Here is a 27667-nt window from a genome sequence, read left to right as displayed (position 1 = left end):
CGAACCTTACTCGCTCCCTCTCTCTCTCTCTCTCTAGCCGTTGACTGCATTCCCGTGAGAACCATGCAGACGCCACAGCCGTGCTCTGCATTCTGGCTACCGACAGGCTGCGTTGCAAAAGTGGATCCTAATTCACTGCATCGCGTGTTAGGTGCGGGTTCATAAGAGAAGGTGTCCGCTGGATCGAGAAGGAGATGATAGGTGGAGTCAACGTGACGCGGCCTTCGCGTGACGACGAAATAGTTTCGTTCTCACGAGTCCGCTCTGCAAATAATTTATACTCGATGGGGGAGAAGACATCCCTCCATCATCTTTGTGGAGCGGCCATAAGAGCTGCTATTTGAAGGGAAGAAATGGCAATGGCGTGCCTCTTCAGCTCGGCGAAGATGGCAGCTGTTTGGTGCATGGTCATTCTGGGCTTCGCCATGGCCGCCGTCCGAGTTCATTGCCAGTCGACGGACACACTTGGTAAGAAAGCCGTGCAGGTTTCTGTATTATCATAAAAAAGGACGTCAAGAATGATCTTTCTCTTAATTTCTAGTGGTATTTTTTGGGTGAAATGTCAGAAAAAAACCAATATAATGTCCAAAAATCTGCAGGTTTTATAAGCATCGACTGTGGAATTGCTGCCGGTTCTACCTACGTCGATCCAACCACCAATATACCGTACGTCTCCGATACCCCATACATAGACGCTGGCGTAAACCAAAATATCTCAGCAGCATATGTTACAAACTTCATGGGGAGGAGATACCTCAACGTCAGAAGCTTTCCGAACGGGACTCGCAATTGCTACACCATCAACTCCATCACTCCCAGCTCGAAGTATCTGATAAGGGCATCGTTCTTTTATGGAAATTACGACGGTTTGGGCAGCCAATCCCGTCTCTTCGACCTCTACCTGGGAGTCAATCTTTGGAAGACGATCAACATCACAGATCCGGGCAGTGGATACCGAACCGACGTGATCACCGTAGCCGCATCCGATTCCTTCTCGGTATGCCTGGTGAACACGGGCCATGGAACTCCATTCATTTCGGGGCTGGACGTGAGGCCACTGAAGGAGATCCTTTACCCCGCCGTCAACGCGTCTCGCTCTCTGGTTCTCACCCGGCGGCTCAACATGGGACCAACTGATACGTTCATCAGGTAAGCAGATCATGTTTCGGTGCCCGAGGATTGATGGACACATTGCTATTATTGTCCTCATCATCATGGTTAATCATCAGGTATCCTGACGACTCTCACGATCGCATCTGGGATCCCTTCAACAACATCCCCTTCTGGGCAGAGATATCCACCAACTCCACCGTGGAGAACTTCGTCGACGACAAATTCGAAGCTCCTTCCGCCGTCATGCAGACGGCGGTGATCCCCGTGAACTCCACCAAGCTGATGATTTCATGGGAACCGGAGCCCGGGGACGTCAACGAGTACTACGCGGTCATGTACTTCTCCGAGTTCCTGACCCTCACCGGCAACATGTCCCGCCAATTCTACGTCTACCTCAACGGGCAGCTCTGGTACGCCAAGCCTTTCACCCCGGACTACCTCTTCTCCGACGCCATCTTCGGCACCAATCCCGCAGAGGGGTATCAGCAGTACAACGTCACCATTCAGGCTCTGGACAACTCCACCCTCCCGCCTATCCTCAACGCCATGGAGGTTTACTCCAGGATGAGCGATGTGAACGTGCCATCGGACGCCGGAGACGGTATGACGTCCACGTCCTGAGTAGTATTTGCGCAACGACTATGCTGTTGATTGATTTCATTTGAACTTGTTTGCGATGCCAGTTGATGCCATGATAGCAGTAAAGGCATGGTATAAGATCAAGAGAAACTGGATGGGCGATCCTTGTTCCCCGAAGGCTCTTGCTTGGGATGGGCTAAACTGTAGCTCCAGCCTCTCCAATCCACCAAGAATCACTGCATTGTGAGTCTACCCCAGAAGGAACTGCGCCATAATTAGATGACAGATCACATGACTTTGTTTAAATATGCTTCAGGAATCTATCATCCAGTGGGTTGACCGGGGAAATAGCCACCTTCTTTGCCAGCCTCACGGCGATCCAGATCCTGTAAGTGCTACTGAATTCAGTGTAATGAGAATGGAACATCACATTCAAGTCTCTGTTTTATAAATAGATTGCTGATGCATTTATGATATGATTCTGCTACCTTTTGCTGTCGATTTGGTCCTCAATCATATGATAGTTTGGGATGGATGGCATTTTTCAGGGACTTGTCTCACAACAACCTAACAGGAACAATACCTGCTATTCTTGCACAATTGCCTTCCCTCAAGATCCTGTAAGTGTTCTCATTAACCTTGCATTTTATTCATAAATGAATGGAGAATTGGTGAACTATCATCATGCGTTGGCTCGCAGAGACTTGACGAACAACAACTTGAATGGATCCGTTCCTTCTCCTCTTCTTACAAAAGCACAGAATGGAGAACTTACATTGAGGTTGGTTCTCTGTTTAAAAGATCAGGTTGCTTGTAGATTCTCGTGGGAAGTAAAACCTATGATTGATTTGTTCTCCAGATTCCCAACTTTTTCTTTCTCTAAGAATCCTCTGTTTGAGATCGTTTCACTAACAGAGTGTTGATCTATACAATGATAGGATCGAAAGCAATCCGTATCTTTGTGCCAATGGAACTTCATGTGAAATAACACCGACAACAAAGAAGAAGAAGTTGTCGACGCCAATCATTGTGATAATTTGTCTTGCTCCTCTGCTGCTACTGCTGGTGGTGGTATCCATAATCTGGAGGCTGAGAAAGCCACCAAGTAAGCTTTCTCGAGTTCGATCTCTAGCGATTTTGCCAACAAACACTTTCTAATATGTGACTTGCGTTTGACGGTGTCGTGCTTTAACTTGAAAGGCTCAGGTAAAGGGAACTCTGTGGAGCCGCAGAATGAAGAGACTCTCAAACGAGTGAAGGCGCATCAAGACGGTCTATTGCAGCTCGAGAATCGCCAATTCACGTACATGGAATTGAAGAGTATAACCAATAACTTTGAGAGAGTCATAGGCAAAGGAGGATTTGGGACGGTCTACCATGGGTGTTTGGAAGATGGCACTCAAGTTGCCGTCAAGATTCGATCGCAGTCATCGTCCCAAGGGACTAAAGAGTTTCTTGCTGAGGTAATAGAAATTAGGCATTACCTTTGTTCAGTACGTTCAGACGGCAGTGAATGTTGTGTTTGTTGATTCGAAGGCTGATGTTGTTCTTCGTGTCTGTCCTCAGGCCCAGCACTTGACAAGGGTTCATCATCGGAATTTAGTTTCCATGGTTGGCTACTGCAAGGATGAACCCTATCTGGCACTCGTCTACGAGTTCATGGCTCAAGGAACTCTACAAGACCACTTGCGAGGTTCGCAACTCCCCCTGTTTCGTACCATCTTCTAATCTTGTCCTCACACTGAACTCTTCCATGATGCTCTGCCTGTAACTTGTGATCAGTGATCGATTGCCTGAAGTCTTTTGACAGGCATTAGAATCTCCAATATCGCAGTGCTATAATTTTTCCACGCTGGTTCTCGATCTTGTCTTAAATTTAGGCTCCTCACTCCATCTTTGTTGTAATACTGCATGAATCTGCTGCGGCACATTCCCAATTCAACTCGGAGAACCCTGTAATGCATGAATCTGCACCGGTGTTTTCCTGTTTGGACTACTGATGTGTTTGTTGCATGATGTGTGTGCTACAGGCAGAGCAGGCGGCGGCAGAGCCTTAAGCTGGCGACAACGTCTCCAGATTGCAGTGCAAGCCGCACAAGGTCAGGCAGCAAGATGTGCTTCTCAGTGCCGTCGGCCTCTTCTTTGTTCGTCTTTCTCACTATCTATGTCCACTGGTTTTCATTGGAGTTCATCCAGGACTGGAGTATTTGCACAAGGGATGCAAGCCACCGCTGGTTCACAGAGACGTGAAGACGGGGAACATCCTTCTGAGCGAAAGCCTGGAGGCCAAGATTGCGGACTTCGGGCTGTCGAAGGCTTTCCAGAGTGAGATCAACAACACCCACGTATCCACTGTGGTGATGGGAACCCCAGGCTACCTTGATCCAGAGTACGCCGCTCTTGTCACTTCATGATACAGAGGAAGGATAGAACTGAACGCGTACTGTGATGTCACTTGGTCAGGTACTACGCCACCAACCAGCTCAGCGAGAAGAGCGACGTGTATAGCTTCGGGGTGGTGCTTCTGGAGCTGCTCACGGGACAGGCTCCGGTGATAACAGCTGCGGGGAATGCACACATAGCTCACTGGGTGCGCCAAAGGCTGGCCAGAGGAAACATCGAGGACGTGGTGGACGGCAGGCTGCAAGGGGAGTCGGACGTGAACTCGATGTGGAAGTGTGCCGATGTGGCACTGAGGTGCGCATCGCCGGTTGCCCACCAGCGGCCGGACATGGCGGAGGTGGTGACGCAGCTGAAGGAGAGCTTGCAGCTGGAGAACCCTTACGATAGCAGGACCGAGAGCCTATACGCAGAAGCGAGCGACGTGAGCCAGAACAGTGCACTGGAAATAGAACGTGTTGCAGCCATGTCCGTGGCCGACAGACCGTCTGCAAGATAATTGACATCAAATGCATTCATCTGCAAGACAATTGATGTTGGTTTGTACTTTTCCTGGTTGAATTATAGACTCACTTGGATTTGTATCTCTTTGGCTGTTCCATTCTTCATCCAGAATAAAAGAATTTAAGAATCATTTTGTTAAAGAAGGCGAAGATTTTTATGAAAGAATTGGTCAAAGTCAATTTCAAGAAAAGAAGTTAAATGATTTTAATAAAAATATCTTTAAGTAATGGAAAAATCTTTTCTAACATAAGAGTTTGATTCCTCTTTTTAGTTTGCTGGAATTAAATTTTGTTTTGGTTGTACGTCAATTAGTATTAAAGTCTCGCTTTTGATGATAGCATAATAGATTTATGGTCAGAAAATTAAGAAATATATTATGCACTCGTTACTCATAGATCTCATGTATTAAAAAATTAATTTATTAAATACAATCCTATAACCTATCAAGATTAGATTTACTAACAATAATAACGACAAAGACAATAACGTTATTGGTGATGGTAATGATAATTTTGACGATGATGACCTTTGTAATAGAGGCAATGATAATAACCCCAACAATAATGATCAAGGAGTACTCGTCTAATGGGCGGTGTTAGAAGTACAAAAAGCGAGAATGATCTGGGAACTCCAACAGATTCATGACATACTCACTAACTTGGATTAGTGAGTTTACGATCGATAGACTGTGTACCACGTCATGATTGTAAGAAAGTTTATGATAATGATAGGATTAATCATGCTAGAGTTGATGCTAATGACTAGCCTAATAATCAACATAGGCTTGTAATTCAATGTAGGTAACCGGTCTATGAAAACAAGTCACACGAAGAAGAAGGAATTATGAACTATCACATAATCAAAGAAGAGGTACAGGTGCAGCTCAACCTTTGCACTTCACGTGATACGATCCATCCACGACAACCAACAATATATGATGATAACTCAAAGGATGACAGTGAAAGATACGGAAGACATTAAGTACCACCCAAACAAAATAAGGTTATTTGAGGATTATCGCTTCAAAGTAGACCTCCATAGCTTTAATAGCCACCTCAACATTGAAGCTTTTCTTGATTGAAGTTATAAAGTAGATAACTTCTTCGAGACGATGGATGTCCCTAATCATTAAATTTGTTGTATAAGTTGTAAGGTTTAAACGCTTGAAGGATTTATATACTAAAGATGAGTACTTAAAAGATGTTTTCCATATTCATTATGGTTACTAATTTAAAGATAATAAGTTATGCGTTCCCGAGAATATCTTTATGAGAAAAAATTATCCAAGATTTACATGAAAGAGGGCTCAACGACCATTTCAAGGGAGACAAAATAATAGCAATTTCAAGAAAGATAAAATAATAACAAGCAAGAGGTACTTTTGGCCATAATTAAAAAGAAATATTAGTAATTTTATATGAAAATATCTAACTTATCAAACTATAAAAGAACAGTCGTAAAATACTAGGGATGATTTATCCATGGATTTTGTATTAGGATTGTCAAGAGAGAGTTGATTTTGTGTTTGTGGTTGTAAACTAATTCTCCAAGATGGCTCATTTTATATTATGTCGGAAGACTTTAATTGTGGTATATATTGTCAAGTTATTCTTTCAAAAAGTCATGTGCCTACGTCAAGTTAAAAAATTAATCACTTCTTATAGAGATTTTAAATTTTTATCCCATTTTTTGTTGATATTGTAGAAAAGATTTAACATAAGCTTGAAGTTGAGCACCCACAAATTGATGGTCAAACAAAATAACTAATAAAACTCTAGAAAACTTGATTGATTGCCTTTATAGTGACAAATGAAGACAATAAGATTTTACACTCAGCACAAGTTAAATTTGTCTATAACAATACAACTCGTAGCTTTATCGAACCATCATCATTCTCTGTTAGTTACAAGAAAGCATCAAAATGATTTAATTCACCTACCAAAAACACCTGGAATGAGTACAATAGCTAACAACATGATTGAGCAAATATAATCTATCGAAGCTGAAGTGAAGAAGAAGTTCAAAGCTATTAATATCATATATAAGGAAGTAGCCGATAAGCATAAAAGAGAAGATGTTTAAGGAAGAAGATATGATTATGATATATTTGTTAAAAGAGAGATTTTTCATAAGCATTTACAATAAATTAAGACTAAGAAATATAGTCCCCACAAGGTCTTAAAAAAATTAATAACAATGCCTAATTGATTTACTATATGATTGGTCTTAAAGACTCTTAGACTTACAATTATTTTTAGAATCTATTGTATCTAGATATAGGAATAAGTTTTTAGAACGAGATTAATATGGAATAAGATGAAGACTATCAAGTCAATTAAGTATTATAAAAATCTTCTATGATATTAGGAGTTTGATTCTTCTCTAAACTTCCTTTATAATGTTAATATGTTATACAAGCAGAAGAGCCGAAAGAGAACATACAGAATTTTGGCGACATGAACAAAGCAACGTTGAAATGAATGGAGCAGAGGTTAGAAATTACATCAAGAAGATGAAACATTGTAGAACATTAAACTAAAGCTTGGTGTACATTAATAAGGATGAAATGAATGAACATAGCATAATGCATTATTATAGACACTTGACCAAATCAGTCAAGAAAACACCATAAGCAACAACCAAGAAGATGAAGATCGCTGGATGTCATCCAACCAAAAAGCACACAGTTTCTTGATGAAGGATCATCAAAAGATAGAAATATAGCAGTACCTAATAATTGGAGGATTCTCACAGCATACATCTCCAAACAAGTAATACGAACATACAGCAGTAGCAGTACGGAAACGAACAAGCGATGGGGGATGGAAGAAAGCCGTATATGCGATAGGAGTCGAGGCAGAAGGAGGTCAGATGATGTAGTCGGACCACTCCTGGATGAAGGAAGTGTGATCCATGGATTCGCTTGGCACGTCGTCGTGCCTCGCGGGCTTGTCCTTCCCCCCGACGAGCCGGGCAGGGTTCCCGACGACCGTGGTCCTCGGGGGCACGTCGATGAGGACGACGGACCCGGCACCGATCTTGGCCCCCTCCCCTATCCGGATGTTGCCGAGGATGGTAGCGCCGGCTCCGATGAGAACGCCGTCGCCGATCTTCGGGTGGCGGTCGCCGACGGCCTTGCCGGTGCCGCCGAGGGTGACGTGGTGGAGGATGGAGACGTTGTTGCCAATCACGGCGGTCTCGCCGACGACGACGCCGGTGGCGTGGTCGAGGAGGATGCCCTTGCCGATGCGGGCGGCGGGGTGGATGTCGACGGCGAAAACGTCGGCGATGCGGGACTGGAGGGCGAGGGCGAGGGGGCGGCGGTGCTGGGCCCAGAGGAGGTGGGACACGCGGTGAGCCTGGACGGCGAGGAAGCCCTTGTAGTTGAGGAGGCAGTGGGAGAAGGAGACGCAGGCGGGGTCGCGGTGGCGAACAGCGAGGAGGTCGGCGACGACTGCGGAGATGAGGGAGGGCTTGGAGGAAAAGGACTGGAGGAAGAGGTCGTAGAGGAGGGTGGAGAGGAGAGTGGAGGAGCAGAGTTTGTTGGCGAGGTGGAAGGCGAGGGAGAAGGCCAGGGAGTTGTGGGAGAGCACCGTGGCGTAGAGGAAGCTCGCCAGCGCCGGCTCCGACTCCGCGTCCCGGTGGGCCTCCGCCTTGATCTGCGCCCACACCCACGACTCCTCCGACTCCGACTCCGGCGGCGGGTACGTCGGGATCGCGTGCCGCGCAGCTGCCGCCGGGGCCGAGGCGGCGAGGCCGTTCTGGTTCGTCTTCTCCGTCGGCATCTCCCACCTACTCTCTCCGTCCTTATCTCCTTCTCGGAGGGCGTCTTTTTATTGGTCTGATTTATTTGATCTTTTGGGGGGATGGAGTGGCATAGACACGGAGAGACGGAGACCGAATCCAATACGTGTATACATACATACGTATACGTTTGTTGACTACAGAAACAGATACCAAATGCGTGCAACAGCGTGTCTTCGTCCGTACGAGCGTATACATGTGTAGCTGTGACCGGGACTCATATGACGGCCACCGTGACGTAAGCTGTGTAATCTAAAGTCAACGCCGGTCTGACGTGGCGTTTCTGACCGCCATCCAAAGCTCATCTACATTATCTATGATGGATCTCGACGGCCACTGTGGCACTCCTTTGGGTGGGTTTCGAGACGCACGTTTCATTGAAGATTCTCGTCTGTCATGGTTATGTACAGCCAGTATCTATCTACTTTCCATCGAAGATTACACTTAAATGCCGAATCAACAAACAATTATGTTGCTCATAGAAGACGATGTTTTGTCAGCCTCGGGTCATCTAGGGGATCTAAGCCACAAGATGAGCAGTGGCTGTGCTCTTGTATTGCTGCTCGTGGATCTGCACTTCTCTGCTGATTATGGTAGCGTCTTCTGCTCTGTTCTATGTTGAGTGCGCGGGACTCCCTCTTTTTTTCTTGTCGCGTCCGTTTATTCTTATCTTTTACGAGTGCTGTTCGTCCGGTCAATTTGTCTCGGTTGAATTATATATATCGAGATTAGGTGGGCTACCCATTGATTCCTGTAGACAAAACAGAGGTTTTCGTACAGAGAGAGAGAGAGAGAGAGAGGTTCTGTTTGTGAGCTGATTCACAACTTCACGGAGAGTTGCTGATAGGGAGGACGATGGCTGGCGGACGGTGAATCACATCAAATTTACCCTCGATCTCAGCGATTGCAGCTAATGAGCAGTGGAACCGATGGAGACCAACGAAAGAACATACTGTTGAGTAGAGTAGAGTAGTACATGGGATACAAGACATCTCAAATCATGAGAAGCCTAACGAGATGGTGGTGATGGTGATGGTGGTGGTGGTGACAAACCGACACTATGGTTGCTCACTTGCCCGGGACGAAGTTGGTGGCGTAGGCCCATGCGTTGTTGTTCACGGGGTCCGCCAGGTGGTCGGCCAGGTTTTCCAAGGGACCCTTCCCGGTGACGATGGCCTGCACGAAGAAGCCGAACATGGAGAACATGGCCAGCCTCCCGTTCTTGATCTCCTTCACCTTCAGCTCCGCGAACGCCTCCGGGTCGTCGGCAAGGCCGAGCGGGTCGAAGCTGCCGCCGGGGTACAGCGGGTCCGTCACCTCTCCCAGCGGCCCGCCGGCAATGCGGTACCCCTCGACGGCGCCCATCAGTATGACCTGGCAGGCCCAGATGGCCAGAATACTCTGGGCGTGGATCAAGCTGGGGTTGCCCAGGTAGTCCAGCCCGCCCTCGCTGAAGATTTGGGAGCCCGCCTTGAACCACACCGCCTCCCCGAACTTGACCCCGTTGCGCGCCAGCAGCTCCGGGAAGACGCAACCCAGGGCGCCCAGCATGGCCCACCTGCAGTGGATCACCTCCAGCTCCCGGTTCTTGGCGAAGGTCTCCGGGTCGGCCGACAGCCCGGCGGTGTCCCACCCGTAGTCGCCGGGGAACTCGCCGGTGAGGTAGGACGGGGGCTCGCCGGAGAAGGGGCCCAGGTACTTGACGCGGTCGGGGCCGTACCAGGGGCTGCCGGAGGCCGCCGCGGGCTTGGCCTTTGCGGTGCTCTTGCGCATGGTCACCCTGCCCTCCCCGAGGACGTCGGAGGCCGAGGGGGCGAGCTTCACCGCCTTCCCGGCGAGGGATGGGGAGGAGAGGGCCATCGTGGCAGCCATTGCTGGAGCTAGTAGGTTCTGGGGGTGGAGGATGACCGAGGTTGCTTGCCTGCTGCTGGTGTGGCAGAGTGGAGAGGAACGGCTGCACCTTATAGAGCAGTGTCATGCTCCTTATCTCACCGTGAATCGTTGTAAGCTGTTCCTATTGGTTGATGGTTTGCATTCGCTTGAGTTGGATGCTGAGTTGTCAGTCTCAGAACCATTAGATATCTGCTTCCTGGATTTTATTTGCCACTTCATCAAAAATCTAAAGTAGGATGCCAGTTAATTGGCTCCACCAATGTCAACATGCCACGTTTTCCTCTCCTGATCGATGAGATAGGGCTACCCACCCACGAAATCTATCGATACAGTACCGTTACTTGCACAGAGAGATCGCATATGTATGACACACGTCAAAAAATGGAAACATGACTGCTGATGATTCCCATTCAAGTCTTTTCGAAAGTGAGATGAGAAATCATTCGAAACATAAGCCATATACAAAACAGGCTGCATTGTCTCCTACGAGCTCAGCTTGCTCTCAATAACTATGAAAAGTATCGCCTTAAAGAAGGTTGTGCCCCTTCTCAACAAGTGCACTAAGCATAAGGCTATAAGCAATGCTCTCAGCCCTCTTTACATGTTTCAGCGAAATGACACATCTAACAAAAGGATGGAACCAACGCTGCTGCTCAAATCTCAGCTCTGTCCATCTCATTCTTCCATCTCATCTGGAGAAGGTGGATTCTCCGTCTCACTATCACTGCTCATTCGATCTACTGCCCGAGTGCTCAGATGCTCTTTGACTGAGTTGTCATGGATCTTATATTTGACAAACTTCACTTGTGATTCATCTCCTTCATAACCCCATTCTTTCCTTTTCCTCCTCCCTTTGCTTGCCTCAGATTTCATAGACCGAGCAGCAGATTGAAACGCAGAATCCATTATTTCCATGTCTTGATCATCATCTGCAGCATTCTCATCAACGTTCCCTGTGTTATCAAAAAAGAAAAGATCTCCATCTGTGCTGTTGCTGCCTGAATCAAACTTTGCAGTTTCAGGCATGCCATCATATTCCTTGATAGTCAACTTGCTATGAAGTTCTGAAATGTTATCATCAAAAAGTTTCAATCCCTGTTCTTCAAGAACCACAAGCCACTCTGCAAGTAAGAGATAGCTGCATGATGAACGAATGATTTCATAAGGAATAAAAGACCATTCATTACTGTCAGTCTCAAGTAAGAATATGCATATTCTAGGTACGTACTTAGAAGAGCTTGAGGTGTAGTAGCATTTGGTCTATTAAGTTTCCCCAAGCCAACCTGATAAGTAGCCCACTTAATTAAGCTACTGGGAACACAAGATGTCGAAAATGCATTTGTATAGGCTATGGCTTTGCGGTTGTCTCCTTTATCCCTGTTATCATAATGAATTTCAGCACTGTGCTACTCTCATATCCTTCATCTCATTAAAGTAATGCCCTCACCTGACAATTCGGATCGCTTCATGAGTAACAATCAATCTTCTCACAACAAGATTCATCATAGAATCACTAAAATGTTCTACTTCAACTCCCGGATTTAAGAAAGAATAATCTGCTAAAATAACAGCATCGTAAAGGATGTTTCTTAGCCAGCTTTCGTCAGTGGAGCTCTGAGCCAAAAAACACTAATTTCAGGATATTATCTACATTTAGAAATAAGCATATGAAAAGAAAACTTGAACCTACTAAAGAAAAAAATACAAATCAGAACCCATGCATGATCCAAGAATATGTACTGCTGCTACATTCAAGAAAAAAAAATGTACAAGCAAGGGAAAATTCTCCTGCTCACATGATGATATAGAAGCTGCAGCAACTTCAAAAGTAGATATAGAACATATTTCTAGAATTTTTACATAACAAAGAGTGTGACCAAGGACCCAGCCCTCTTAATTATTTCTAAAGCACGTCCATAGAATTCTACAATCAGATACTTTTGCACCACTAACATAATCATTTATAACCAGCTCACCAATTATCTAACAGAATCCAGAAGGTGAGCATTGGCTTCACGGTGAGGTTAGGAGAAAAGTTAGTGACTTTACAAAACAGGTTCACTTGATCAATCTGTCTCATGTGGCTGATCTATATGCACATGAATCAATCACTAATGATTCTTTCAAATAATACCTGAAGTTGTCCACAATCCTTAGCACATTCATGAAGCAGAATAGAACTATCAGATGCATTTATGTTGGTAAGCAGCTGCTTGAGTGAATGAACTAATGCTGATTATATCATTGCAACTCAATGTACAAGTCTCTGATTAATATACTCACCAAAATGGTCATAACTGGCATTGGTAGGTTCAACAGCAGCCTCAGTAATAAGTCTGTTTATCAACACTCAGATGTCAGAACCAAATTGCACAATAAAGATAGGCAATCTCTATAGAGCTAGCTGATATAGCAAAAAATTGGCAAAGCTACTCATTAGAGAAAAGTCACAAGTTCTCTATATAATGGCCAAGAGAATGTACAGCTGTTTATACACACACATGCATATGCAAATATTAGCCAAGGACCATGTGCCAAACACCTACATCTTATAGCAATTTACTTGTACCATCAACAGAAGCAGAAAAATCCAATCAGTGATAAATAAGAACTGCATTACCAAATAATTCGAAATTAAAATGCACAGTTAGCATATCTTGATAGAATATGCAACTATCCAAATTGCTAAAGGCATTGATAATTCTGCTAAAAAATCTAAGGGAATACAATTTGTACAGGTCTGTGAATTCAGTCATAGGTAAGAAAGACCTACCAAATGAAACACAATTCTGAAACACAGATATCGAACTGATGGCCCAGAGTCTAAGCGCCTTCTGTAAGTCCAGCCTTGGTGACCCATCCACTTGAACCTTCAAGCTCAAACTAAGCAATAAAGCCTCCACAACCACAACACCAGCCAAATAATCAATCCCACACCTTTCTTGCTCGAAGCAGACACGAATTTCATCAGTAACCAAAGGAAACAGAACACTCAAACCATCTCCTCTCCCAAAATGCTGCACCGTCCACACTCGTATAACATCAACAAAACAAGGCTGCAAGTAGCCAGAAGAAACCTCTTTCCCGTCAGAACTCTGTCCGCTACAAATGCTAATATAGCTGACAAGAGCCTCCACCAAACCCCCTATCTCCTTCCTCAACTTCTTCGCCACCTTTCCGGACATCTTCTTTTCCTCTTTTACACAATGATACAGCTCTGAAACAACGGGAGCGAGCAAAGCCACGGACTTTGGGCCATCACACGAAGCAGAGCAAGCCGAGAGCAGCTGGAGAAGGTCTCTCACAGCGGATACTCGATCGAGGGCGTCTTTTTTTAGCCTGATCGCTTCGTGGTAGCCAAGGGCGGAGTAGAACCAGATGACCTCCAGAGGGGGATCGACGCTGGACTGAAGCAGACGGAAGAAGATCGAACGGAAGGCAGCGAAGTCGCAGGTCTCCCTCCGGACTTCAACCAGGAACCTGTCGACGGATTCTTTAAGCATGGAGTAGAAGCCGGAGCAGGCGAGAGGACCGAAGTGGAGAGACGACTCAGCTGCTGTTGGCGATTCAACGATGATCGAATCCATAAGGCCAACAGATTTCAGGAATTAAGGATGATGCAAACCCTAGCCCTAATTTTGTTGATCCTTTTGGGGGGGAATTTTTGGAGTTCGGATTAGGGTTTTTGTCACGGCTCCGAAAGGTTTTTAGAACCCGCCCGCGCTAGCTTCTAACGTGCGCGTTGGGTTGCCAGAAACACGTACAGGTTGCTAACGTGCGCTCGGGCGGTGCCCATAACAACACTCGAGGCTGCGAAATGAAGGTTTCTTTTTCCCACTCGCGCGCGCGGTTACTCGCCAGCTTACACCAGACAAGCTTGCGGGTCCCTCAGGGGAGGAAGTTCCGTTTGAATTAGCTCACGGGCGGAGAAGAACGTAGGGAAAGGCCTTTGGGGATTCGTACAGAAGGATACTAATGTGTCACACAAAGCCCTAACATGTGCATTAATTTACGAAATTACTCTCATCGGAGCCAATATTAATAGCGGACGCCCCTTCCATGCTTCCACCCTAGTCCTCGTACTTTGTCGCCTCTCCAGTGTCTGATCTCTTCACCGGTCGATCGAGAGGTGAGTCCCATCTTTGTGCTTCATTCGTTGATGGAAAAGCTTTCGATCTCTAGCTGGGATTGGTTTTATGTTTCTCTATTGTCCTTCCAATTTTCATTCTAATTGTAGGGGTCTCGATCGATTCCATTGGATTTTACTCTTGTTTTCTTTCTTTTTTTCTGGATTCTTTTGGTATCGATCTGAAAATATATATTTGAGCTGACACGTTAATGTGCCTCTGGGTCTTTAGATCTCTATGACATGCCATGATTAATTTTACCATGATTAATTTACGTCATTCGTATCGTTCTTGAAATGACTGGCTGAAGAAAACAGATTTTTATTTTGTGGCGTGGACTTGTTTTGGTGGATGGCATCGAAACTGCATCAGCTTCGATCTAAGGCTGTCCAAGCCTCGGAGTTTGTGGCTAAGCACGGATGCGCATACTATAAGGAGCTTTTGGAGAAGAACAAGCAGCATATTGTTCAACCACCAACCGTCGAGAAGTGCCAAGAGCTCTCGAAACAGCTCTTTTACACACGGCTTGCAAGGTTTGGCTTAACATCCACGCTATGTTGTTTTTGCTGCGTTTTTAAGTCATCCTAAACAAAATGACAAGTTTGGGGATAATTTCTATCTTATTTTCGGATAAATGTACTGTAAGGTTGGTGTTGGCCGTAACTATTCTTAAACAAGATGGATGTAGGTTATTCCAGGAGCTGAAGTGTAAGAATGTACGATAGTTATGTATAGTTTAAATCTATTTCAAGCATAAAAACACTGAATACCCAAAGACTAACAGCGTTGGCTTGGTTTTTCTGCCGTAGTCACTTGCCTTGTCAACAGTAAGTTTCTGTTTCTCTGAACATAGCATGTGGTAGGATCTTTCTCTGAATTTAGTGGTGGAATTCATAATTCAGGTCGGTGACTTATTTCCTTGATGAGATATCCAAGGAGTTTCCTTGTTCCCCTGATGCAGCTTGTTGTGCCTGATGTTTGTTAAGAATCTTGCTTACCTTGTATAATCTGTATATTACTCTACTAATTTTAGGTACTATAAAACTAGTAAGTTAAATGTATTATCCTTGCTTAGGTTTATGTTGTGGGTTATGAACATTATCCTAAGTGACATCTTTTGTGAGGAAATTGCTTGCTTGTGGTTTAGAGTTAAAAGGGTTAACTGGTGATTAGTGGTTTAACCCGCCACAACAATAGGGTTAAGGAAGGCCAAATTTAATCCTGTCAGCCCAGATAACTTGGGATGAATTAAGTTATTTAAGTTGTGGTTATTGGTTTAACCTGCCAAACACACTTTTTGCTGACCCAGATAGTTTTCGTTTAGCAACCAGGCAAAAAATAGGGTTAAAGTTAGATAGCAGGGTTTGGATGATTTAACCTGTAAGTTTTAGCCACTAATGAAATGTAGTCTAAAGAGTTGGGGAGGGTCAAAATAATCTGGTCAAAATGACTTTTATTCAACCAACCAGGTTTAAGAAAGCCCATTTTATAGGGTTATTTATAATTAATCCTTGCTCCAGGTAATTTTGTTTGATTAGTAAGCAGTCGAAGAAAAATGAAAAGTTAAAATAAGCTAGCCGCAATAGAATAACTACACCTGGTTACTGTAACCATGAACCAAACACAATTTTTTAATTGACTTCAGATTCTTGGCAAATTCATATTCAAGAACAACAAGAAGCCTGCCACTAATAAGCAATATGTGTATACTGTTACCTTCCAGTTAGGCTGCCTTCTCCAAAGTCCAAATTAGCATGCCCAAAGACAAGTGCTTCCCCCTTAATTCATGGGATGGTGTGTTCCACGGGAGAGGTTGCGATCCTGGTCGGTTGCTCTGCTGTCATTCAAAGCTATAAAGTCAAAGTTGATTATGCTTGTTTTGTTTGAGACAGTCCTTTTTCAACAATGCACGTCATGTAAACCATCTTTTTAGATGTTATCCTACGAGATGGACAAAGTGTCAAATATGTGCCGGTACTGACATCTTTCAATTACAGCATCCCTGGTCGTTATGAATCATTTTGGAAGGAGCTTGATGGTGTGAAGCACATATGGAGAAACAGAGAGGATCTCAAAATTGAGGATGCTGGCATTGCAGCATTATTTGGGCTCGAGTTGTATGCATGGTTCTGTGTTGGTGAGATAGTTGGAAGAGGATTCACTTTCACTGGCTACTATGTCTGAGACCCCTGTTGGCTGTTGGATAATGAGTTCTTCAATGTCAGTTTTGATTTTTGCCCATGGATTCCTTAAGCTAGTAGTTGGTGAGACAAATGTTAGTCCCTGAATAGCTTGCTGTTTTGTTTCCCTTCGGAGTTCTCGAGTACTCTTGCACTTCTTTATCCCTGTGCGAGATGATCAGTTTGTATAAACTAGATGGCAAACCGTATCTCCAAGCTGTTTCAGTGAATCAAGTTCATGTTTGTCATTCAAGTCATCGTGGAGACATGGGGTTTCTACTAATTGAATCATACAGTGCTATATACTTGGTTCTTTTGGATTCTTGTTTCAGGGCATTCAATATTTAGCGTGGTTTTCATTAAGAGGTACTTTGTAAACCGGCCGTCCTTTCTATAGTTGACTTGACTGTCATTTCTATAATTGAAAACGGATATATATTTTTGTCTTATGTCATTTTTGTTGACGTTTAAAGTTGACTTGACTGTCATTTCTATTATTGGAAACGTCTATATATTTTTATCTTCTTATGTCATTTTTGTTGACGTTTACTTACGTGTTTGCAACGACAAAATATGGGTCAAAGTCTATCGTATAATGTATCCTCTAATTATATACTCATTCGTATACATGCCCAAAACACGAGAGAAAGGAAAAGGTTTCGCTGTCTCTCCCACCTTATCCAACTATCTGTTATTCTTTAACGAGAATAATTGATGGCGTGGATGGGGACTACGTGGGTCCCTATGGATATTTCCAATGACAAGGGAGGTAATTGGCTAGCGTGACGCACAAAAGGGTTGTTAAGGTTGTTTTCTAGTTAAACCGGTGATCCCGTCACCGCAGGTATCCGGACCAAGGATAACTGGCGGGACAGTGTTCGTAATTTCTACCGGCTTATTCGAGTGATTGTGACGGGTCATGCGGGTCCCATGTGGTTTGTGCAGTCACAAGGCAGGTAAGTGATCGGGCGGTTCGTAGAAGGTTCCGAAAGGTATTGATTGCTCTAGATAACGACGGTGATCTCGTCACGCCTGGTAATCCGGACCAAAGACCAAGAAAGGCACCTCGTCCACCTTCTCTCTCTCTCTCTTCCCGTCTCGCTCCGGTTGCTCTCTGTCTCGTTCTCCGTCGCCCCTTTATTCCTTGCACGCCGCTCCTTTTCTTTTGGTTTTCCCCCTTTCCAGCTCGAGAACGAAGAGCGGACAGGTGAGGTGCGAGGACCGGAATACCTCGCCGCCGGATGCATGGAGTCGGATAGCATCGAATGCGTGTCGTCGATCGACGGGATAGATGAGGAGGCGACCTCCCTTCCCCACCACTCCTCGAAGTCCCACGGAGGCGCTGCGACTCCCGCCGGGATCGTCCCCTCCACCAGTGTCCACGAGCTGCTCGAGTGCCCCGTCTGCACCAACTCTATGTACCCCCCAATTCATCAGGTTGATCACTTTTCTTTATTATCACTTAATTTGTGGCGATTTTCGATTTTCTTAGCTTATTATGGCATTTAATATCTGGATTTTGGTTAGAGCAGCAATCTTGTTGGCTATTGTATTTTGGGCGAAGCAATTGGGGCAAATCTGTCGTTTTTATGGGCTTTTCATTTGTAGTTTCTCATCTCTTTCGTCATTCCGGTGACACAACATGCGATTCTACAGTAAAAATTCATAATTTGACTCCTCGTGCTTATACGGATGATTTGTTCTTTTTAGACAGTGGATAATCGCTGATATGTATTTGTCGAAAGATTTCGATGATCCGAGTCTTGGTTCTCTTTGATGCCGTGGAATTGTGATTTGGAATTTCTATTACTTTGAGGTCTATAAAAGAAATTGTTGTTCATATCCTGCAATTTAGTTGTCGTCTTGAAACTAATATATAATCCATCATCATTGGTTGAATTGGCTCATCTTATGCACGAGTCTTTGTTGAAGTTTGAGGCCCTGGAATTCTAATTCCGATTGGCTGATTAGTTGATTTAGGCTTGTTATTGTCACTTTGGCATAGCCCCTGAAGAAGTTCAGAAAAGAATGTGACGAGTCTCCATCTGAATAAAGTTGATCTGACATTATTGCTTCTTTGTCCCTTTTGTTCTGGCCTTTGCCTCTTGTCATTATGAGGCCTTTATAATTATCGTTTGATGGCAAAGCTGAAAGGATGCTCTAAAGAACTTTCCGATTCTTGTAACTAATACATTGTTGCATGTTCCGGGAATAGTTAGCTGCTTATCTTTGTCAATTTTCAATTTAATGGAAGAAATGCATATTTACTTTGACATTTGTCAGTTAAATGTCACATTCCTCTAGCTAAATATGTGGCTTGGTAGGGGTTCTTCTTTTATTAACTTTATTGATTATTTTTCTTTTTAATAGACAGTTGTATAACTTTCTTGTCTCAATTCTGCAGCTAACTGCTGTCTTGAATATGTGGCTCTTATTTTCCTAATACTTGGAATGTAACTTTTTGGGCAAATTTTTTTTGTAATTATGATATTTGCTTTATAGAATTTTTTAGATTCATTCCCTGTAGTTACCCAACTCGGTATACATTGCAGTTGCTTGAAAAGTTATGAAGCTTTGAATCTAGTATTTGCATATTGAAACATGTCTTTGTTGACTGAACATCTCGTTTATGAAGATGGGAAAATTGGCATCTTCATGGCAATTCAAATGTCCAATAACATTCTGTCTCATTGTTGGTCTTCAAAGCCATTCATTTTCCAAATTTTATGAGTAAGCATTGTTCTTTCTGCTGAGCTTCAATTTGTACTTGTGATTATGGCAAGGATCTCTCTTATCTATTGATCAAGTGTGATCGTCAATGCCCCTTAAGGTTAGAGATTTAGAGCGACTTTGGCACTTAGAAGGCTTTGACTCCGAAGTGGGACTAAACATGCTTATCATCTAATAAACAGACAGTCCATCTTATCAAATAGGATGCCCATCAACATCTAGTCATTATTCTAATTAGGTACTAGCAATGTGGCATGTGCAATGGAGGTTCAATATTCAACTATTTTTGAAATTTTGTTGACTATGAATTAGTGATGTATCAAATTATTTTTTATAGGAAAAGAAACATAATGTCATTTGAGAAGAGAGAATGAATTTGTCACACATACCCAAAGAGTGGTTTGTCGTCAAAAGGAATTATGATTAAGCTAGAGTGACTGGCATGGTGGTCAAAATTGGTGCCTTGAAAATTCAACAAGATGCATAGGATTGGCTGACGTAGATAATCATCATGAATGGCTATTTATACTGATTTAGGCAGTTATTTTTCCATAAGAGCACAATTAGTTGACAGAACTTATTGAATTGCTGATAAAAAAATTATTGCATAAAGAGGATAAAGTAGCTATGATTCAGTTTTGAAACTCTAGTATTGCACATGCTAGACACTTGCTTTTTGAAATAAGTTTCAAAGATATATGTCTTTTATTATTTTTCCAATTTACTCTCTCTCTCTCTCTCTCTCTCTCTCGCTCTATATATATATATATATATATATATATATATATATATATATATATATATATATATATATCCTCCTAATGATCAGACAAAGCAAACCAATATTGACTTTATGGGCATTGGCAGAATAAGTTGACGAATGTGAAATCCATTATATGGCACTGAGCATCCTATGGGATAAATTTATCTGTACTAGGCATATTCCTTGTACTACAATTCTTTTTGACATTCCTGTTTCACAATCTTATGGCACTTCCATGTTAATGTTTTGGCTACAGTTAATTCTGGATTTCTCATTACTGATCCAGAAGAAGAACATGATTTTAGATTCTCAGGGTAGCATCATCATGATTTTAGCAATTTTTTTGTAACGCATTTGCTGGTTATTCAATGATTCCACGATTCCAGTAAGCAGAGCATCATCACCTACAAAAAAAACCATGTCCTTCGCATCTACAACAAGATTGTGTCTCAAAAGTAGCTTATTTTTGCAGTGTCAAAATGGGCATACACTCTGTTCAACATGCAAAACAAGGGTGCACAACCGATGCCCTACATGTCGACAAGAGCTTGGAGATATCAGGTGTCTAGCACTGGAAAAGGTGGCCGAATCGCTTGAGCTTCCCTGCAAATATTACTCACTTGGATGCCCTGAAATCTTTCCATACTACAGCAAATTGAAGCATGAATCTCAGTGCAACTATAGACCATATAGTTGCCCATATGCTGGATCTGAATGCTCGGTTGTGGGTGATATTCCTTCCCTGGTTACACATTTAAGAGATGACCACAAAGTTGACATGCACACTGGCTGCACGTTCAATCATCGATATGTTAAATCCAATCCACGAGAAGTTGAAAACGCCACATGGATGCTCACTGTAAGCACATATACTTGCCTCACTGCTCAAACTGCACATTTTCATAGAAATATTCTGCAGTTATTTGATCTTTCTCCACATTTCATTTCCATTATCTAATGTCAAATTCGGTATTCATCAACTAGGAAATGGATTCAGTTAGATTGGGAAGTCGTACTCCTTCCTGAGAATAGTGAAAAAGATTCATGGCTGTCAAAACAACCGCATTGATGGATATGACCTCTACTTAAATTTTACCTGAGATCTCATTCCATAATTAGTGATGTGCATCATGTGTTTGTGGGAATATGTCCTCCCTTGTATACATACATATATTCATTCATTTGCATACCTTTGGCTGTTCAGGTCTTTAACTGCTTTGGGCAGTACTTCTGCTTGCACTTTGAGGCCTTCCAGCTAGGGATGGCTCCTGTGTACATGGCATTTCTGCGCTTCATGGGTGATGAGAATGAAGCCAGAAATTTCAGCTACAGTCTTGAAGTTGGGGTCAATGGAAGGAAGCTAATATGGGAAGGTACACCTCGGAGCATCCGTGACAGTCATCGCAAAGTCCGTGATAGTCATGATGGGCTCATCATACAGAGAAACATGGCACTCTTCTTCTCTGGTGGAGAGAGGAAAGAGCTGAAGCTGAGGGTCACTGGTCGGATATGGAAGGAGCAGCAGAACAATGATGCTGGAGTTTGCATGCCCAATCTCTGTAGCTGAAAGCCATGACCATAATGTGCAACTTGTTCCCATGAAACTGTTTATGATGTCTTGCCCATCTTATACTTTGATGCTCTTCTGTAATTGTATGTTCTAATTACGAACTGCAGAGGGAATGTTGTTCAAGGTGTGAGATACATTCGTAATGATACTTGAGCTGCCATGAATTGAGCCAATAAGAAGCTTCCATCTTTTCTGGGGTTAATGCCTGCTTTCCTGATTAAATATAGAATTTTCACTCTATTGTCTGACATGCATCTATTGCCAACACTACAAGTATGAAAGCTAACACATTGTAAATTGGAAAGTTAAGCCACCTGAAGGATTACCATGAGCCCTGCTTTCCTATTTTACTATTGGCTTGCAAAGTTCCATCCTATATCAATCAAGCAGATGATGGCTTTGTTGGTAGTCAGCTGTACTTATTAGTTGCATGCTCAAGCTCTAAGCTTTCTGCTCCTTTACAAAGTCCTGGCTGTGAGAAATCCACAAACATGTATACAACAGGAACATGGAGGATGACTTGAGTGACCTCAGGCATTGGAATACAACACAATCTCTACAATCGAGGCAGAGATTAAACACATTCCAGTAGATATTAGACCATTATCATTATTCCATGGCCAGACCCCTTTTTTTGTATTTTATCTAGTGCCGGCAGCTCAACACAGCGTGTTATAATTAAGCATCAAACTAGACCATGGAGCAAGGCCACAAATCCAGACTGGATAACATTGAAAAGAAAGAAGAGTTTGTTTCTGCTGTCACTTATTGTGATTGCAATGAAAATGATTGTACAAGGTTCAACGACATCACGATGCCGTCTTCTAATACTGATGTCTAAATTCACACGACATGAAGTAAAACACCTGTATCAGAGCTTTGATTTTATTTCACTCTCGATTGGTTGGTCATGGAAATCAGACCTTCTTGAGCAAGGCTTTTAAATGTGGCTGAAGACTAGTGATCACTGTGGCCATCTGAACAACATATGAAAGCTCACCATTAACCACCTTGAAAACCCTTGTTATCTCCTTCACCTGCATGGCAAAGGTTTTTTTACCATGATCGCATCGAGAATAGAAGTCAAAGGACCAAACTAACATACTTAAGACCCCAGTATTCTCCCATCAAGTGGATCGTAGCTGCTACTACAGAGCATCTCAGAGCAGGTTTATAAAGAAAAGAAAATATGGAATGGAATTCACAATTTGGAGGAGATCTATACTCTCATCAAGAAATTGTAATTGACTGAAGGAGTGTCCGAAAAGGAACTTCATGAATGCTTCTAGATTTTTGTCTCATCCGGTTTTCTACTGTAAATTTATCAGATACTGTTTGCAGCTAACTTTTTCCTTTGTAACGTATGGTAGCATTTCAACACAGAATAGAATGAAAACATTTACTGCACATAGAATTATGTATACCTACTTAATACAACTACTTCCAGTAGAGCATAGTTCAAGGAGAATGCAAATGGACAAAAATAGATTGTAATAGTTATTTGCTGACCAATAAATGATTATGTAATTGACTGTTGCAGAATACCTTTGATGCATTCCCGACAAGTTCACTTTGAAGTGTCACAATCCTATTTTCGGCATCATAAGTACCCTTCTGCAAAATCACAACACACACACACGAGATGCCAATAAGAAAACTGACATTGTCATATATTGTTAACAAAAGAACAATCATCAACATACAAATCAGTGTTTTATGCATTAATTAAATGTGCAATATGATTGCTAGAAAAAAGATTAACAACAAACGGGGTCTGATAAATGGATCTTTTGTCAGCATTGAGATCTCATGAGATGCATGCACACACATAAGAAAAGAACTCCCAGATTTTTCCCTGTCAATGAAGCTTCTCGAGTAGGCCAAAGATTTGTATCAAGATATGCCAAGCTCCACCAGCAACAAGAGCTAGCCATGAGAGAACTATTAGTAAGTAGATTTCATCAGGCAATGGTCAGATCTTAACATTTGCCTGCAATGTCACACTAGCCTCACAAATTAAATCTAGCAGCAATGGAGCATACCCTATAAGAAGTCTTCCAACTTTGCCAACGTCCCTTCGAGCCTCAATACTAACTTCCTTTTTCCTTCTCTTAATTTATACTCGAAATTCCTCATTTTCCACATAGTATTCATCAGTTGCTAAACATGCACTTTATCAGCTCCTTTTTTATTCACTTTCATCACAACAAATTGTGGAGATTATCATCCTCCAGCTTTGCAGATCTGATTTGACACACTCGATTGGGAGAATTCGTAGATGCTAACAAATCGTTTGGTAACCTTTACATCTAAGATCAACAGTACCGTAAGCAACCAGAGAGTCTATGTTCCTCCTCGATCTCTTGAACTCGCCGGAAGCAAGGAACATAAGAGACCAAATTGAGTACCTGAACTTCGGCAAGGCCGGTGCTTTGAGCGATGACGACTTCGATGGAGCCGTCGGGCTTGGGGCGCCAGTAGCCGCTCTCCGCGTGCATGGGCTCGCCCGATGCCAGCTTCCATGTCTTCTGGCTATACGCTATCACAGGCTGTTCGACAGAGATCATGTTAAGAACGAGCAACACACAGAGAGAAAGGAGAGAAGTTACCTTTCCGGAATGGGAGAAAATGAGTTCCTCGCCGTAGGCGAAGGAATTGATGGTGGGAAATCCGCCCTCGCCTTGCCCTCTCCACCTACCCAGAAGATACGAGAGAGGGGCTATCGCAGGGTGCAGCGGCGGCGGCGCAGGAGCGGACCCAACGCTTCCTCCTTCCATTTTCTCTCACTCTCGCCTCTCCCAGTCTGCGAATCTTATCAGCTCTCCCCTTCCCCGTGCGTCCGTTTCCTTCTCAGGTGAAGACACGACAAGTCAAGTCCGCCACCGCGACGGTGGCATCGAGGTGGCCCCTTGGGGGTGAACACATCGACTCGGGAGAAAATTGTAAATATAACTCTACATCCAATACTGAATTTAATATATATATATATATATATATATATATATATATATATATATCCCCTAAAAATCTGTATAAATAATTCAACTAATTAACATATTTTAAAAATATTTTTAATTAAAAAATATTAATAACATATGAAAGTATCAAAGTTAGTTATGCATTCTCTCATTTCCTTAAAATTTTTCATGTGATAATCTCATCGCAATCTAATCGAGATATTCGATGGATGGTCTAGATTAGTATATCTAAATATTAGAATCTCGAGGATTTATTATAAATTATATCTCATAGTTAGTTTTTGAGTATCTTGATCCTTATACTTCGAAAGTAAAATATCTAGATTTATTTATCCCAACAATATTAATTTTTATAAAAAATATTAAAAAAAAATTTAATGTTCTAATAGATGATGGTAGACGACAGTATCCCTAGATACCATAAGTGGCTATTATGGATAATGAGAGCAATGGTAAGAACTAAGGATCGCTTAGCAATTACATCGATGCTAATGCAAATATAGAGCAACGAAAGAGTCGCTCAACAATTACGTCGGTGTCGACGTAAATGCATAATAAGCCTCACCTCTTGTTATTATTCTTCTCATCCACAACAATCGTCTATGGCCCCTAACGACAATGTCATCTGCTACCAATGACATCATCCATCATCACCCATTGAAACGTTAAAATTATTATTTTATTATTTATTTTTTTATATTTTTTATTTAGTAAAACTAATAGCATTATGATAAATAGACTTAGATATTTTATTTTTATAATTATAGATATGTTAATATATTTTTTAAAACATAAGAAGGATGTTAAAGTTAACTAATTACATGTAATAATCTCCGTATCTAATTGTTTTCCCTTCCACCGTGAATCCTATCAAGCTATTTGATGAACAGTTCTGACTCGTTCGACTCTATATTAGAATCCCGATCGCATCTAATTATTCCCCCTCAGCTTCTCCCTTCGCTTTGGATCGTCATACACGACTCCGCTCTTGCCACTTCTTAGGTCAGTTCCCAAAAAGAAAACTCTATTCCTTCTCATTCTATGTGTTTCCTCCCCTCCTCTTCTTTGCCTTTAGTGTGGATTAGTTTATTATAAGTATATTGGATTCTTGTTCGAGAATCGAGTGGTCTCTTATCATTATCTTTTTTCATTTTTTTGGTATTTTACTTATTAATTTAGGTCTTACTTATGACCATCTGATAGGAAATTGTTTCTTACTTTTTGCATATGTTGTATCGTTGGTGTTGAATCATCATCATATAGCGTTCTTGATTTGGAACATAGATTGCTATTTATCATATTAATATTTTAATATATATTTGGAGAAAGGGATTTGAGTGAATATGTACTTATGTAATGCTCTAAGTATTTGGTAAACAACAAATAAAAAATATATTTTAAATGTATATTGAGGTAAGTATTGCTAGATAAAATTATATTTTAAAAGTCTATTGAATATTTTGTGAGAAATTTATCTTTTCAATATTTTAATATTATTGAAAGTGAATACATATTTTTCAAATCACACTTGATCTAAATGCTACATTAGAAATGTTCAAATGTTGATGTTACCTCGGAATAACATTAGTATTTTTATAAGATGCTAACATAAATTTTTAAAATTTTAAATTATCTTATGATTTTATCTGAAATTATAAGATTATCAAAATAATTTATTCAAAAATCAATATGATTTATATATTTTTATAAGAAGAAGTTTTTTATCTATTTATTTTTTTAAAAAAATATATTTTATTTTATATGATTATATTTTTATTTATTATATATTTAGGTCATACAAAATTTTCTTATAAGATTACATAAATTTATCTATTTATTAGTTATCGCTCATCAACTACGTCGACGTCGACACAATAGTTATAAAGCAACGAAAGGATCACTCAATAATTACATTAGTATCGACGTAGATATAGAGCGATCATCATTTCTCATCGTCGTTCTTTTCATTCACAATAGTCATCGATGATCCCTAATGATGCAACCGTCCACCGCTAACAACCACCAATTAAAATATTAAAATTATTTTTTTACTTTTTATTTTTATATTTTTATTGATAAAATCGATGACGTTAGGATAAATATACCTAAATGTTTCACTTTCGTAATTATAATGACGCCAATATAAAATTCTTAAAATATAAAAATCGAGATACTAAAAGCCCTAACTACAATGGCTAATATGTAATTAGTCCTATTTCATAACTACATGTCGACTCAAATTTATTTTATCTAAATGCACTAAACACTCAAAATAAACACAATTATTTTTTTTTCTAAATATATATTAAAAATAAAACACACATTTTCAAACGTAGCCTATACATGTCTTACTTCGCATCTCCTTCAAAAAAAAAAAAAAATCGAGCATCACGCGTTCCCTAGAGATATAAATTTTCCATCCGATCACGTCACTTACCGGTGAGCCATTCTCACATCGCGACGCAGTATATTCTCACCAAAATCTAGTCGAGCTATTCGACGAACGATCCAAATTCGTGTAACTAAATATTGAAATCCCGATCGTATCTATTTGTTCCCTCCCCATCGCAACGTCGTTTGTTCTCACCCGTATCCTATCGAACTATTCGATGAACGGTTCTGATTCGTTCAAACACACACATTAGAATTCCGGCCGTAATAATAATGTTGTGTTGCCCAAAAGAGAATCTGAGATCATATGGTTCTAATGGCTAATACAACTGTTATTTGTTGCTGACAAACATCTAAAAGACTCTGATCGATCGTATGCTGATATGGTGATGTATTTATTGTTCGACATGAGTGGTTTGATGAGGAAAAGTATTCGGCGGAGAGTTAAATGTTCTCCTGGCAATTAAATGGTCTGAGGCTGCTTCTTCTTCATCATCACACTCGAATCCTCTTCTAGATTGCAAGTATTTGTTGAATTCTTGGCATAGATAGAAACATGACGCAGAGTAGATAGATAGAGGCGACTCATCCTTGTAGAGTCAGTCAGTCCCTCTTGATTTTGAGAGATCACCGCA

The 27667-nt window shown here is 41.8% G+C and overlaps 7 protein-coding genes across 8 annotated transcripts; 3 read left to right on the top strand and 4 right to left on the bottom strand.

Annotated features, from left to right (window-relative positions):
* The first annotated feature begins 198 nt into the window (after positions 1 to 198).
* LOC135630863 (probable LRR receptor-like serine/threonine-protein kinase At1g05700) lies at positions 199 to 4678 on the top strand. The gene is made up of 13 exons (XM_065138117.1): positions 199 to 468; positions 600 to 1149; positions 1230 to 1714; positions 1797 to 1935; positions 2009 to 2080; positions 2241 to 2312; positions 2393 to 2473; positions 2631 to 2797; positions 2893 to 3155; positions 3259 to 3385; positions 3723 to 3791; positions 3889 to 4081; positions 4156 to 4678. The coding sequence occupies exons 1-13, from the start codon at positions 354 to 356 to the stop codon at positions 4589 to 4591; spliced, it is 2769 nt and encodes a 922-aa protein (XP_064994189.1). The 5' UTR covers positions 199 to 353; the 3' UTR covers positions 4592 to 4678.
* Positions 4679 to 7163: 2485 nt separating this feature from the next.
* Positions 7164 to 8451, bottom strand: LOC103975953 (probable serine acetyltransferase 1). The gene has a single exon (XM_009391103.3). It carries the CDS (start codon positions 8379 to 8381, stop codon positions 7464 to 7466), a length of 918 nt encoding a protein of 305 aa, XP_009389378.2. The 5' UTR covers positions 8382 to 8451; the 3' UTR covers positions 7164 to 7463.
* Positions 8452 to 9332: 881 nt separating this feature from the next.
* LOC103975954 (chlorophyll a-b binding protein of LHCII type 1) lies at positions 9333 to 10349 on the bottom strand. Its single transcript, XM_009391104.3, has one exon. The coding sequence runs from the start codon at positions 10270 to 10272 to the stop codon at positions 9469 to 9471; it is 804 nt and encodes a 267-aa protein (XP_009389379.1). The 5' UTR covers positions 10273 to 10349; the 3' UTR covers positions 9333 to 9468.
* A 323-nt stretch (positions 10350 to 10672) lies between these two features.
* Positions 10673 to 14042, bottom strand: LOC103975955 (uncharacterized). The gene is made up of 5 exons (XM_009391105.3): positions 13067 to 14042; positions 12577 to 12629; positions 11741 to 11907; positions 11522 to 11670; positions 10673 to 11414 (listed from the first exon to the last, which is right to left on the bottom strand). The coding sequence occupies exons 1-5, from the start codon at positions 13878 to 13880 to the stop codon at positions 10969 to 10971; spliced, it is 1629 nt and encodes a 542-aa protein (XP_009389380.2). The 5' UTR covers positions 13881 to 14042; the 3' UTR covers positions 10673 to 10968.
* A 269-nt stretch (positions 14043 to 14311) lies between these two features.
* LOC103975956 (uncharacterized) lies at positions 14312 to 16853 on the top strand. Of its 2 annotated transcripts, none has more exons than XM_009391107.3 (3): positions 14312 to 14422; positions 14738 to 14953; positions 16418 to 16853. In XM_009391107.3, the coding sequence occupies exons 2-3, from the start codon at positions 14772 to 14774 to the stop codon at positions 16602 to 16604; spliced, it is 369 nt and encodes a 122-aa protein (XP_009389382.1). In that variant the 5' UTR covers positions 14312 to 14422; positions 14738 to 14771; the 3' UTR covers positions 16605 to 16853. The 2 variants fall into 2 exon arrangements, with proteins under 2 accessions (XP_009389382.1, XP_009389383.1); XM_009391108.3 differs by having other exon boundaries at positions 14323 to 14422; positions 14731 to 14953.
* A 778-nt stretch (positions 16854 to 17631) lies between these two features.
* Positions 17632 to 21865, top strand: LOC135632131 (E3 ubiquitin-protein ligase SINAT5-like). Its single transcript, XM_065140560.1, has 3 exons — positions 17632 to 18037; positions 20566 to 20952; positions 21298 to 21865. Exons 1-3 carry the CDS (start codon positions 17846 to 17848, stop codon positions 21658 to 21660), a joined length of 942 nt encoding a protein of 313 aa, XP_064996632.1. The 5' UTR covers positions 17632 to 17845; the 3' UTR covers positions 21661 to 21865.
* Positions 21866 to 22394: 529 nt separating this feature from the next.
* On the bottom strand, positions 22395 to 24568 carry LOC135632132 (peroxynitrite isomerase Rv2717c-like). Its single transcript, XM_065140562.1, has 4 exons — positions 24273 to 24568; positions 24072 to 24212; positions 23209 to 23277; positions 22395 to 22700 (listed from the first exon to the last, which is right to left on the bottom strand). The coding sequence occupies exons 1-4, from the start codon at positions 24438 to 24440 to the stop codon at positions 22581 to 22583; spliced, it is 498 nt and encodes a 165-aa protein (XP_064996634.1). The 5' UTR covers positions 24441 to 24568; the 3' UTR covers positions 22395 to 22580.
* Between the last annotated feature and the right edge of the window lie 3099 nt (positions 24569 to 27667).

Source organism: Musa acuminata, chromosome BXJ3-2 (genome assembly GCF_036884655.1).
Source record: "Musa acuminata AAA Group cultivar baxijiao chromosome BXJ3-2, Cavendish_Baxijiao_AAA, whole genome shotgun sequence".
In the NCBI taxonomy this organism is placed as follows: Eukaryota; Viridiplantae; Streptophyta; class Magnoliopsida; order Zingiberales; family Musaceae; genus Musa; species Musa acuminata.
Note: the sequence above shows the minus strand (reverse complement) of the source record. Positions and strands in the feature narration are given on the sequence as shown.

Bases quoted from the DNA above. Each gene is read 5' to 3' on its own strand.
- LOC135630863 (XM_065138117.1), top strand. From the start codon at position 354: ATGGCAATGGCGTGCCTCTTCAGCTCGGCGAAGATGGCAGCTGTTTGG. The intron at 469-599 runs GTAAGAAAGCCG...AAAAATCTGCAG, and splicing joins CCAGTCGACGGACACACTTG to GTTTTATAAGCATCGACTGT. The intron at 2,313-2,392 runs GTAAGTGTTCTC...GTTGGCTCGCAG, and splicing joins TTGCCTTCCCTCAAGATCCT to AGACTTGACGAACAACAACT.
- LOC103975953 (XM_009391103.3), bottom strand. From the start codon at position 8,381: ATGCCGACGGAGAAGACGAACCAGAACGGCCTCGCCGCCTCGGCCCCG.
- LOC103975954 (XM_009391104.3), bottom strand. From the start codon at position 10,272: ATGGCTGCCACGATGGCCCTCTCCTCCCCATCCCTCGCCGGGAAGGCG.
- LOC103975955 (XM_009391105.3), bottom strand. From the start codon at position 13,880: ATGGATTCGATCATCGTTGAATCGCCAACAGCAGCTGAGTCGTCTCTC. The intron at 12,630-13,066 runs GTAGGTCTTTCT...GTTGATAAACAG, and splicing joins TCAGAATTGTGTTTCATTTG to ACTTATTACTGAGGCTGCTG. The intron at 11,908-12,576 runs GTGAGTATATTA...TTTTTGGCTCAG, and splicing joins TGCCAGTTATGACCATTTTG to AGCTCCACTGACGAAAGCTG.
- LOC103975956 (XM_009391107.3), top strand. From the start codon at position 14,772: ATGGCATCGAAACTGCATCAGCTTCGATCTAAGGCTGTCCAAGCCTCG. The intron at 14,954-16,417 runs GTTTGGCTTAAC...TTTCAATTACAG, and splicing joins TTTTACACACGGCTTGCAAG to CATCCCTGGTCGTTATGAAT.
- LOC135632131 (XM_065140560.1), top strand. From the start codon at position 17,846: ATGGAGTCGGATAGCATCGAATGCGTGTCGTCGATCGACGGGATAGAT. The intron at 18,038-20,565 runs GTTGATCACTTT...TTATTTTTGCAG, and splicing joins TGTACCCCCCAATTCATCAG to TGTCAAAATGGGCATACACT. The intron at 20,953-21,297 runs GTAAGCACATAT...TTGGCTGTTCAG, and splicing joins ACGCCACATGGATGCTCACT to GTCTTTAACTGCTTTGGGCA.
- LOC135632132 (XM_065140562.1), bottom strand. From the start codon at position 24,440: ATGGAAGGAGGAAGCGTTGGGTCCGCTCCTGCGCCGCCGCCGCTGCAC. The intron at 24,213-24,272 runs GTAACTTCTCTC...TCTGTCGAACAG, and splicing joins TTTTCTCCCATTCCGGAAAG to CCTGTGATAGCGTATAGCCA. The intron at 22,701-23,208 runs GTATTCTGCAAC...TTTGCCATGCAG, and splicing joins TTGTCGGGAATGCATCAAAG to GTGAAGGAGATAACAAGGGT.